We start from the raw sequence: 12409 nt of genomic DNA, 5'->3' as shown, positions 1-12409 counted from the left end.
ATGGAATATGAAAATAGAAAGTAGAATGCAATTAGTAACTTGGAGACACATACGGATAAGGCCCCGCTAGGTATCGTAGCATACTAGTACCCCGACGGCCACCATACCGACCTCTACTAAGCCCTACATGAATCCCTGGTTGCCTTGGAGCTTGTCGCCATTGTGGTTGATGCCTTGCGGCTTGTTGCCTTTGAGCTTGTTGCGTAGGAGCTTGTTGCCGTGGGGCTTGTTGCCTTGGAGCTTGTTGAGTTGGAGCTTGTTGTCGTTGGGCTTGTGTGCTTGGAGCTTGTTGGCTTGGAGGAGGTTGACGCGGTTGGCTTGGAGCTTGTTGGCTTGGGGTTTGTTGGCTTGGGGTTTGTTGGCTTGGGGTTTGTTGGCTTCGAGGTTGATTTGAAGCTTGTTGGCTACTTGATGCTTGACTTGTGCTAGCATCATTGCCCTTTGATTTTTTGATGGATGTGCACTTCCTTTTATTGTGGCCCTTACTATTGCATGATCCACAATTAGTTGGCTCGCGAGCTTCTTGGAATAACCTGTTTCCCGAATGACCCCATCTATCCATATGTCCGTGATACCTCTTTGTCTTTCTTCTTCCATGTTTCACAACCTTCCATTCCGGATCTGGCCAAACTTGCACTCCATGATACTCTGGCCATTGTGATTGATCCAAGTAAGGAGAAAACCTTGGAGCCCATGTCCTCTTTGTGGCTTCAATTGAGAACTCGGACTCCCGAACGGTGAGCGGGTTATTGTAGTCGACACGTCTAGTGCGTGCCGCCGTTAGCAAGTGGGAGCAAGCCAAATGAAGCAAAGAGGGCCTCCTACATGTGCATTCACATGTCTTTAGGGACACACAGAAAGCCCGACCTCCGTGTTGGACACCACCTTGTGTGGTGCCTCCCGGCTCATTCACTTGGTAAACCCAGTCAACATTGTCATAACATGTAGCCATTTGGGAGTCCGCCTTCCTCGCCTGAAAATCCATGAACTCTTGAACCTTCGTTGGGAACTCGCAATTCATAGCAATTTCCTTCTCCGTTTCATCGGTGTAGTGACATTCAACTTCTCGAATGTGTACTGAATGATTGCCGTCACGGGCAATGCACGGACACCCTTCAACACATTGTTGAAGCACTCGGCCATGTTGCTTGTCATTTGGCCATATCTCCTCCCATCCTCATCATAAGCTCTTGCCCACTTTGAGTTAAATATGAGGTGTCTATGAAGAAACTCTTGACCACCCGCGTTGAGGTCTTTGTGCTTCAGCAAGCCGTTGTATAGGTTTGCGAAGCGCCGCTCAGAGTAAGCGAGGCAACAATCTTGAAGAAGGTCAGACAACTCTTTGCTCTTGCATGCCCGGTAGAAGTTTGCACAAAAATGCCTCATGCACCATCGGTGATGCAAGGGATCATGCCCGGGAATTGCAAGCTCCACCGCATTGAGAATTCTTTGATGACGATCGGAGATGACACACACTTCCTTTGAGGGGTGGTATGACCCTCGTCCTCAATATATGGAAAAACCATTCCCAGTTATCATTGTTCTCAATCTCTACCAATGCAAAAGCCAGTGGTACTAAACGGTTGCTCGCATCACTTGCTATTGCCACCAATAGTGTGCCCTTGTACTGGCCGGTCAAGAAGGTACCATCCACGGCTATGACGGGCCTACAATGTTCGAATGCCCTCGTGCATTGCTCGAATGACCAAAATGCACGGTGAAATACCCTCACTCTTTTACCATCATGCAATGTCATTTTGGTTGCGGAAGGCTCCACCACATGCACCATGCCCGGGTTAGTTGCGGCCATCGCTAACAACAACCTAGGGACTCGGTTGTATGCTTCCTCCCAATCACCGTACAACATCTTGAATGCGGCTTGTTTGGCCTTCCATGCCTTCCCGTACTTGACGTCGTAGGCAAACCGGGATTTGACCGTATCTTGCACGGACTTAATGCTCATGATAGGAAGTGATGATATCTCCGCCGAGAGCTTGTATGCAATGAACTCGGACGTGAGTTGACGGTGGTCCGGCTGCGCATCCTTGCCATCAAGCTTCGGCCCCCGGCACATGTGAGTGGCTACACAACTTGTTATGTGCCAAGAGGGCCTTTTTTTGAAAGATCTTGCACGGACAACCCATGGGCACCTTTTATCCACACATTTTAGCGTGTACCGCTTCTTCAAGTCCGGGTGAACAACAATGTAAGGGCGATGATGCTTAATGGAGAACTCCTTCAACCATATCTTCAATTCCAAGAAGGTATCAAATGTGAGCCCTTTAGAGATCATAGCCGTCCTACCATCCACATCTCTCTTGGAAATTGGCCTAGCTCCAAGAAGTAAACTTTTGCCACCATCAACCACGGCTCCATCCGCAAGACTAACATCACGGAACAATGGTACCCGGATATCCCGTCCGGTTACCTTCTTGAAGATATCGGCTCTTTCGGCTTCCTTAGCCGTCAAGCCATCCTCGTCAACCTCCTCTTCGGGTCCATCATCATCCGAGTCCGACGCATAACATCACGAATAAGGAATGGAGTGGTCCATCTCCTCTTGCGTCCAATATTTATCCAAATCACCGATATTGTTGCCATTCATCTCGAAACCATCATCACCATCGTCATGCTGGTCATACTCATTATCCAACGGAGGTTGTTGGGCAATGGGAGATTGGACAATGGGAGATTGGGTGGCCTCTTCTTGGCTCATGGGTGGAGGACTCCTCTCTCGAACGGGGGAGGAGGGCCGGTTAAGGTCAAGCTCGATACGAGCATCAACTGTCTTGGTTGCAAACAACTCCAAAGCCTTATCTTGTGACCCGACCACCGTCTCCTTGTAAACGGACCAACGTTGCTCGGAGTTGATACACATTGTCTTCCAACGGGTGTGCATTCCAAACCCCACATTATGCATTCCCTCTAGCTCAACACCATCATTTGGCTCATTCCAATTCAACTCAACCCTCACTTGTGCTACCACCTCCGCAGAGCTAGGGCTAAGGTCAAACACCAAGTCAACCTCTTCCGGGTCCGGCTCTATGTTTCCCTTCAAGAAAGCATCCATGTCCACATGATGAACATGAACAATTCTTTCCATCCCCCTAGCATAATGGGAACAACACATACACACATGTGTTCATTAGTTACCATAATCAACATAATCCACCCATACAAACTAGCACACTACCATTTCTCCTACTTCCACAACCCTAACATCCAACCAAATCCATCTCCACCCTCAAATCAACCAAATCCACATCTAGGGTTTCACATGTAGATTCAACCAAATACACAAAATCAATGGATGAAAAGAAGGGGAACGGAGGAGATTACCTCAAGGAACGAGTTGGGAACGATCTCCACGGATAGATCTGATGATTTGGTGGTGGATTTGGTGGGGGGGGGGAGAGGGGGGAGAGAGAGAAAACCGGGCGCCTTTGGTCAGTGAAGAAGAATAGAGGGAGAAAGAAAGAACTCGGGTCGGGCTGGGCGGACGCGCAACCAAACTTAAGTGGATGTGTGACGCCCTTGCCACGGGCGCCACACTTTCAAAGTGTGGCGCCGATGTGAGTGGCGCCACACATGCTGCCACGTCGGATCGGCTCTCCAGCTCAGCATCGACGGACCACGTCGGATGGGTTTGTGGCGTCGGCAGCAGGGACGCCACATGGGCATGTGCGGCGCCCGTGAGAGGGGCGTCACAGAAAAATGTTAGATGAGTGAAATCGGAAGTGCCTTACATACGATCTATTTTGTCCGAATAAACGTACGACTCGACGTGGCTTAATCATATTCTCTTGATCTCTCTTCCGCTAGGACGACCGATTGCATTTATGCATGTGTGATGCCCGTGCGGTTAGGCATCGTATGATTTTCGTACAGAAATTGTCGTACGTATAGCATCACTCGAGTGAAATAGTTTCGGTGGAGAGTCAGTCTGGGTTATTTTTGTGCAAATCGCCTCACCCACCCACCCAAAAAGAATCGACACCTGCCCTCGCCTCTCCGGCCGGCCGCCACTCTCCCCCTCCCAAATCCTCCGTCGGTCGCCACCCTCCGCCTGGAGTCGATTCTCACTCTTTAGCCGCTGCCACCACCCTCTGCTTCGATTCTTCCCTTGGAGTACTGAGCTGCCTCCAGCACCCTCCGTCTGGTCGCCGCCACCCTCTCAAACCCTAACCCTAGGCGGCGCAGTATGTCGTCGACGGAATGTGGAGGCCTTGGCTGCGACGACGGGGAATGTGGCAGCCTTGGCTGCGACGACGGGGAATGTGGAGGCCTTGGCTGCGAAGACGGGCGCAGATGCTGCTACTGCGGGGATTCGCCTTCGCCGCCTATGAGATGTGAATGCGATGGCTGCTACGAGCGGGGGCCCTGCTTGGGGTGGGGCTCCTTCCGTTCGTTGGGGTGGGGTCCGGGTTCGTCTCCGCCGCCGCCGCCGCCGCCGCCGCCGCCGCCGCCGCCGCCATATGTCCTCTCATGTGGCAGCGGTTCGTATGAGGTAGGGGGAGACAGCTCCAGGGATGGCGTGTCGGAGGCATTCCTTGCCTCGGGCCGGAGGGCGTCGGAATCGGAGGTCTGGGACGACTGGGCTGACGGCGCGCCCTCGAAATCGATCCCGATTCCGCGGCCCCCGACCGTCGCCAACGAATGGGGGGACTGTGGCGGCTCGACCTCGGACTCGATGTCGATTTCGCCGTCCTTGACTCCCACCGACGTGAAGCTGGCGGACGGAGGCCGCGCCTTCGACTGCAGCGCCTGCTGCCTGCCGCTCAAGCCACCCATCTTGCAGGTGCGACATCTCCCGTCCCAACTATACATCTGGAATTCACGCCTCTTCACACTCGATCGCACTCTTGCAGTGTGACCGGGGGCACGCGGTGTGCCTCCCGTGCCACAACGCGCATTTATCCTGGGAAGGGGCGGCCGCAGCAACGAGGTGCAACGTTTCCGGCGGCCACGACACCGACGGCTACCGCCGGTGCAAGCCCCTGGAGGATGCCGTGGAGACCATCCGTGTGCGGTGCCCCAACGCCGCCTACGGCTGCGCCGACCTGCTGACCCGCTATTTCCTGCCCACGCACCGCCGGTCATGCAGTTACGCGCTCACGGCGAGTTGCCCCCGGGATGCCTGCAGCTTCATCGGCTCCGCAGAGGCCCTTCTGGACCACTTCATCTCTGTGGAGAAGTGGCCATATACCGCCGAGAATGAGGCCGGGAAGAGCTTCGACATCCTCCTCTGTGGCGGCTTCAATGTCGTCGGTGCCGTCCGTGGCACCAGCCAGCACCTGCTTGTGCTATTCGTCACACGGAGGCCGTTTGGCAGCACAGTCTCTGCAATTTGCATATTCCCCCAACCTCAAGTCATTCGGTGGTCACTACCGCCACCATCCGCATTGAAATGCAAGCTTAAACTTCACTTCGCCGCCACTCACAGTACCCAGATATCTGAACACGAAAACACAACCTCCTTTGATGTACCATGCACCAATCCCTTGGATGGGCTCCCTGATCCTGATGACTTTGTCCAGTTCTTTGTGCCCAAGTCTGTCTATCCTGACGATAATGCATCTATCGGGGTCACGGCCTCTATTACCTTCTACGAGTTGATAATCTGATTTGTCCGTCGACTTACCCTGTTTTATACCGAATCTTGTTGTCGGATGACTTGGGTCAACTTGTGGATTTGTCTCTCATTTTGGTTGTACGAAAACATAAGCAAAAAGAAGAACAAAAGTCAAAATCAATTCAAGTTTCTCCCGTGGATCATATCGCAGCTAACCCTCTAATGGCTGAGAATCTCATCAGCTTGCGGTCTTCCGTGATCCGTTACATTCGGTTGCCCACTACAAGGGGCTTGTTGATGATCCATCCGAGTACCTTTTTTGGACACATCGTAGTTGGTGTACCTTCCACGGCGGTTGCCACGACAATGCTGCTCTTCTGAATTCATTAAAGAATGAAGTGAAGTCTTCAGAATTGTCATTTAGGATACTCATGAGAGTGTATGTGGGGTCGACCTATCCATAGGCATGTATCAAAACTGAAATATTTTAATTAATGTATCGAGATGTTGAACTTTTATTTTTTCTAATTCAAGTTGTGTAGAGCATGTTGTATGCAATGAATGGCATATAGATTTACATGGTCTTATCCTTGCTTCTTTTCGTGTATCTAGATTTAGCAATTTCCCTTTGTTCTTTATTGGAGAACACTCCTGACATGGCCACAATTTCCAAAATAACATGCATGTCAGTATAAAATTGTTAAACTACGATACCGTTAAAACTTTTTTGGCGAATGTAATGATATTACTTTCAACTGTCCTACTTAAGTGCCTTTTTATATACTGTGAGACAAACTTAGAGAAGTTTCACTACACACTTTCTACTTTGTAGGACGTGATTTATTTATCGATGGCTGTAGTACCATCTGGAGTTTCACTACAAACTAACTGCTTATGGTGGTTTTGTGTAAACATGAAGGGAGTGTGCTGCTGGTTTGTATAGTAACGTCTTGGAAGACGTTTCTTTCAGCTGATAAGGATTCAACTTGTCAATTAGTTTTAAATTATTTCCTCACAAATTTAAGTGTCGAGACCTGTTCGCCATTAAAAGTATTCTGCAAGCCAACAGAGGTTGGTCGGCTAAATGCTGCATTTTGGGGCATTGTGAACAAGGCAGTGGAATTAGGTGTTGATGTTCCAAACATTTCTTCACATGGAACTGACATTCTGAGTTCCTACTTTGATAACACAGAATATGACGATGTGCTGGGATTTCTTGGTGTTGGTTATGTCAATTATGAATGGTATGGAAAGTGCATCCAAGGATCAGATCTTGCTGCGGTGTTACCGGAGGATATTTATTTGGATCTTCTTGCTTTTGTTGCACAGAACTGGAAAGTGGACTTTGCTAGTACAAACATGCATTATATACCGCTTATAAAGTGCGCTGGTGCAGATGGTGAAGTGACATACATGAGTGTATACGAAGCCAAAACAGATGATGGAAAGTTATGTATGCTATCTGATGAGTATGTACCTTTGGTTATCAAATGGAACAAAAGCTACTTCTCAACCATCTCTCGAACAGTCTTTTTGCCCATGTCTACACACAAAGCACTGGAAAAAAGTATGTATGCATGAAGAATCTTACTGTCCATGAGTATGCTATTACCGTCATAAAAGCTGTGCATGAGAAAAACCAAGTTCTTGCTTTTACACACTTCATATATCAATTACATAAAGAGAAATACATGCCTGAATGGAACATAAACCATCTGTGCAGCTTGGTACCTATCGTAAATAATTGCAGTTCTGTCATTGCTACAAGAAGCGCAGTTCTGCTGCCATTCAGAATGAGCAAGTGGGCTGCATTGCTGGGTTAAAATCCATGGAGAGGCCAAAGTTATGTTGAGCTTGCAGATGATTACATGTCTGCTAGCAAGTTTTCTGAGGCTCATGCATATGAAGATCATTTTTTGTCATCTGTCAAGAAATATATGCAAGCCACTGATGTGCTGTCGTTGGTTCCTCCAGATGCTGGCTTCCCTGCTGCATCATCTCCTTTAATATGAAGAATGCACTTCTTCTAGAATGGATTGAGGATTTAAGGTCTAGGGATGTAACACTGCCACCAAAGTTTTTGAATTGTATCATTTGCGGGACATGGCTTAAGACATCTGTTGGTTACTGCGCACCATCAGAATCTTTCCTGCTAAATGAGGAATGGGGTCATTTGTTTCAGGCTGAAGCTGCCTTTGTGGATGTGCCAATGATTGATCAAGAATTTTACTTGGGCAAAGTTGCTTCATACAAAAACGTATTGGAAACACTTGGTGTCAAGTTTGAGTTTTCTGATGCAATGTCATATATTGGCAAGAATTTCATGTCAATGGACGCAGGTGCTCTGACAGCAGATAGCATGCTTTCTCTCTCCAGTTCATCAGATTCCTGCAACAGGAGAACATATCACCTGACCATCTCATTTCGAGCATCAGAACTGGGAGGTGGGTCAAGACTTGCCATGGATACATGTCCCCTGCCGAGTCAATCCTTTGCAGTTCAGAGTGGACAATACCATCCGAGATTAGCTGTTTACCATTCATTGACATTGATTTTTATGGCAATGGTATCAGTAGCTTTAAGTCAGAGCTTGAGATATTAGGTGTTCTTGTAAGATTCAAACAGAACTACCAGGTAATTGTGGATAATTTTAAGCTTCCGACAGGTTCAGTTACATCTGGTGCTGCTATTATGCTACTCAAGTGTATTCGATATGCCGATTCATGCAGAAAATTGGTGAAAGGACTGAAGAAGCGTCCATGGTTGAAGACCAATGCTGATTTCAGAGCTCCCCGTGAAACTTTTCTTCTTGATTCCGAGTGGAAATGCCTCGTTAAGTTCGCAGATGTAGTTCCATTGCTTGATTTGTCTTTCTATGGCGATGAAATCTTGTCCTATCGGGAAGAGCTCACGAAGATCAGGGTTGTCGCTAGTTTGTAACAAGCAAGCAATGCTATAACTTCTCATCTGAAGAAGCTCTTGTCAACATGTTCCATTACAAAGGAAATCAGGCTTGCCCTAATCTCGTGCTACAAGGAGCTGAGTGAGAACAAAACATTTCCTGCCAATATTCTTAAATTTATGCATACTGAGAAGTGGCTGCATCCTTCACATGGATTTAGGACACCAGATAAATGTGCCCTCTTTGATTGCTCATGGGAGCCTGTCATTCCAGTTGCAAGTCTACCATTCATCGATGACAGTGACTTCATCCACGGCACGGGCAAGAAAATCTATAGCTACAAGAAGGAGCTGAAGGCTTTGGGTGTTGCTGTAGATCTTAACCATGGAGCAGATATTCTCTTGTCAAGTTTAGCTATTGATGAGACGCATGAAATTCCTATCCCAAATGGTTTACACCCTTGTCTATCTCTGAACTCGACTCTCGTGGCTTTGCTTAAATGCATGCAACTAAGTGTTCATCCAAGAAAGTTTGCAGAAGAAATTCGAAAGATGCAGATCAAAACAACTCTTGGATACCGGTATGCAGATGGATGTATCCTATATGATTCAACTTGGTCTTCCTATTTCCACATGGAAGATGGTCCTTTCATCGATGTATCATTCCATGGCCCTGATATACTGTCATATAGGACAGAGCTCAAGATGATCGGAGTTGTCTTGGATGTTGGCTCTGGATGCTCTCTAATGGCACTGAATCTTAAAAGCTTCTCTAGAACGGACACTATATCTAGAATATACAGATACTTCGCTGCATTCAAATGGGAACCTAAAAAAGAAGGTGAAAACTGGATATGGATACCGAAGGGGAGAAGCAGTGGCCGGTGGGTGAGTCCTGGTGATTGCGTTCTTCATGACAGGAGTGGCTTATTCAGTGTGCGTTTTAATGTCTTGGATAATTACTATGAAAAAGATTTGTTTCCCTTTTTCTCCACAGCCTTTCATGTCAGGCACAGCCCAAGAGTTTTGGATCACTGCATTCTTTGGCGCTCATGGGAGTGCACATCCTTTGAGTTGAGACCAGCTAGTTGTTGTTCCTTCTGGGAGTTCATCGGTAGTCATTGGAATACAACGACGGCAAATCTCCTGTCAGGATCTGTCACAAGAGTTCCTGTTCTTGTCAATGACAAGATCGTCCTCCGGGAGGTTGAAGATGTGTTTGTTCCGGACGATCTCCTCCTGAAGCACTTGTTTGATCAGTTCTCTTCAAACCCAATGTTCGTCTGGTACCCAACAGGTCTGTCATTTGTTTCTCGTGCTAAGATGGACATTATCTACCAGAGTTTAGGTGTCCGGTCAATATCCAAGGCCGTCATTAAGGATGAATCTTTCCGTCCAAACTTGAGTTCTTGTCAAGTGGTCGAGACAACTGATGCCATTGTAACCCCTGGATTTCTTAGAATTATCCTTGCTTTCCTGGCTAACCCGGTCCTTGAGATTGCTTCAGAGAAGAGGCATCAGATGGTCTCTTGTCTGCCCGGCACAAAGGTTCTTGAGATGATAGAACCTATCACTGTGAGCTACAAAGTAGAACTGCTATCTTCGGGAAGAACGGTATCAGTTAAAGTTCGTAGGATGTTTAGGTGGGAGAGGGAGGACCGCAAGCTGTACATTCAGAAATCTGTTGGGTTGCTTGGAAGGACAGCTAAGATGGAGATGGCGACATGCTTTGCAGAGGAAATGTCTCAGGGACTGCTCTATGATAGAGTTGATCTCATTTCTTCGCTCACTGAGCTTCTCAAGATTGGTTTCCTTGTTGATTTTGAGGGGGGTGAGGTTGAGTTCCTGCTCAGGAGCAAGAACCTCCAGCTCTTTCCAGAGGATGTGGATTTTCTTCTAGATGCATTTCCTGCAAGGGTCTTGGAGGTTCTGGGCCAAATTTCATCAGTTTATTTCATCTTCCAGTTTACCGATTCATTCCTATCTGACAATGCCAACCATTCTTTGTATTTTCAGGATGACCTATGCTGTTGACTATGCTGCTTTTTTTATGTTGTTGAAATTCCAGCAGGCACCAACAATAATTCTAGGTAAGGACAGTCAATTGATCAAGAATTCACTTAAATAGTGCTGCCTAAAACTTGGTTATATTCTTTGCTTGTTATATTTCCTTCCAAATTTCTGTGACATTGCATATATAAATTCCTTATTTATAATATCTCAGACCAATTCATGTTGTCCTGCTCTTGTTCGCAGGTTCTCACAACTGTTTCATCGAGCGCAGGTTCTCACAACTGTTTCATCGAGAAAAGAACAGCATGTCCTTATTTTCCAATCAATTCATTCCTGGTCTCTTGTCTTCTCTGTGGAGTTTAGATATGCCACAGGGATATGCATTCCTTTACTTCTGATTTCGGTCTATTACATGTTCAGTGTTCATTAGTACATTGGCTCCAGAAACTATGTTCCCTGACTTGAAAATCAGTTGAAAAGCGTCAAGTTGTCCTCCTGTGGAACATTCACCTAATTCGCCTGTCCTCGGAGATTAATCAGCTGCAGGAAATGCAATTAGTAGGCAAGAAAGGTGTGTAGTCCGTCGCGGCAATAAACCTCTCTTTTGCTTGAGCTGGTTCTTGAACTGCGCATGCAAATTGTGAACGAACAATTCTGATCAGTAAACAGAGGTATCAGGTCCCGGTTTATGTTAATCATGGCCTCTTAAATTCAAAGATGTGATCTATTCGAACATGGTTTCTTGTAAGTATTTGTTTGGCTTCGACAAACACATTTTCCCAGCTCTTGATTACCTAGCTAATTACTGAATCATTAAATATTTGTCAACTAACTACTCGTGTTTCTATTTCTCACTTTACTAATTATTATATCCTGGTGAGTATAGGGGTGGAAAATTGTTGTGGATATTCTGGAATATCCAATACTCGCATTCTAAAAACTGAAAATGGATGTGGCAATATCCGCATCCGAACTAAAATGAAAATATATTTGAAAAATACTCTAGGCTTAATGTTTAAATACAAGTAAATCTGGTATTGGATATTTAACCAAATGTGAACATAAACGTGGATATATACATATTCGAATAAAATTATCTTAGACAATATAATTAATTCTATACCAAAGTGGTCATTTTTTTGTGAGTGATCAAACCTAGAGACTATCATGCATCAAAGTAGTATATTTATATTTATATGAGTGTATGGCTGGCTGATACTATAGCACACGAGTCAATTATTTTGTCTCACGTAATTACTGACTTATTTACCTTAGCTAATTTGGTGCTAAGTTTCAAGATACTCTATGCGTTTTGAGTCGAGTAAACATCACATCTTCATTCATATTTGAGTATCGTCGTGAAGGACAGTTATTGTGAATAAGTATTGTACTAGTATAAAAATATTTCGTGAGGGAATTACTATCATAGTATCCTGTGTAAAAATAACAAAATTGAAATGCCCCTTGTCCATATACTATTCACACTATATTTGCCATATGTTTGATTTTTCTTTTGACCTGAAGTCCATACAAATCATTTCTTGCCCAAACATTTCTATATGAGAGTACAATACTTGATCATCTTTGGTTTCTAGGAGGAATCGATCTTTTTTTCGAAATTTGAAATTGCTACAAATTTTGGCGTTTATGGGGGTGCTTTTGCATCCATGTGCCAAAAACTCCCGTCCGACATAGACGACTGTACATCACCAACATGACACATCCTCAAGCGGCAAACAACGCACGCTCTACAAACCGGATGATAAAATACTTGACTTTCTCAACATCCAACCACAAGGAGGAGATGAAGCACATGGTTTCAGGAATGCGTCACGAACCAAGCAAGACACCAGTGTAGCTCAACATCGACTCCAAGGAAACCTAGACGTACCTCCCCTCTTGAGTGCCTAGAGGAGTGAGCGA

General features: G+C 46.1%; 1 protein-coding gene across 3 annotated transcripts; it reads left to right on the top strand.

Annotated features, from left to right (window-relative positions):
• Positions 1 to 3955: 3955 nt before the first annotated feature.
• LOC127294264 (uncharacterized) lies at positions 3956 to 11181 on the top strand. Of its 3 annotated transcripts, XR_011742941.1 has the most exons (5): positions 4663 to 4798; positions 6765 to 8206; positions 8302 to 10399; positions 10490 to 10563; positions 10730 to 11181. XR_011742941.1 is itself a non-coding variant. In XM_051324045.2 (2 exons), the coding sequence occupies exons 1-2, from the start codon at positions 4202 to 4204 to the stop codon at positions 5622 to 5624; spliced, it is 1353 nt and encodes a 450-aa protein (XP_051180005.1). In that variant the 5' UTR covers positions 3956 to 4201; the 3' UTR covers positions 5625 to 6100. The 3 variants fall into 3 exon arrangements, 1 of the variants encoding a protein (XP_051180005.1); XR_011742940.1 differs by having other exon boundaries at positions 6765 to 10399; XM_051324045.2 differs by lacking the exons at positions 6765 to 8206; positions 8302 to 10399; positions 10490 to 10563; positions 10730 to 11181 and adding an exon at positions 4869 to 6100 and having other exon boundaries at positions 3956 to 4798.
• The last annotated feature ends 1228 nt before the right edge of the window (positions 11182 to 12409 follow it).

The sequence above is a fragment of the Lolium perenne genome, chromosome 4, assembly GCF_019359855.2.
Source record: "Lolium perenne isolate Kyuss_39 chromosome 4, Kyuss_2.0, whole genome shotgun sequence".
In the NCBI taxonomy this organism is placed as follows: Eukaryota; Viridiplantae; Streptophyta; class Magnoliopsida; order Poales; family Poaceae; genus Lolium; species Lolium perenne.
Note: the sequence above shows the minus strand (reverse complement) of the source record. Positions and strands in the feature narration are given on the sequence as shown.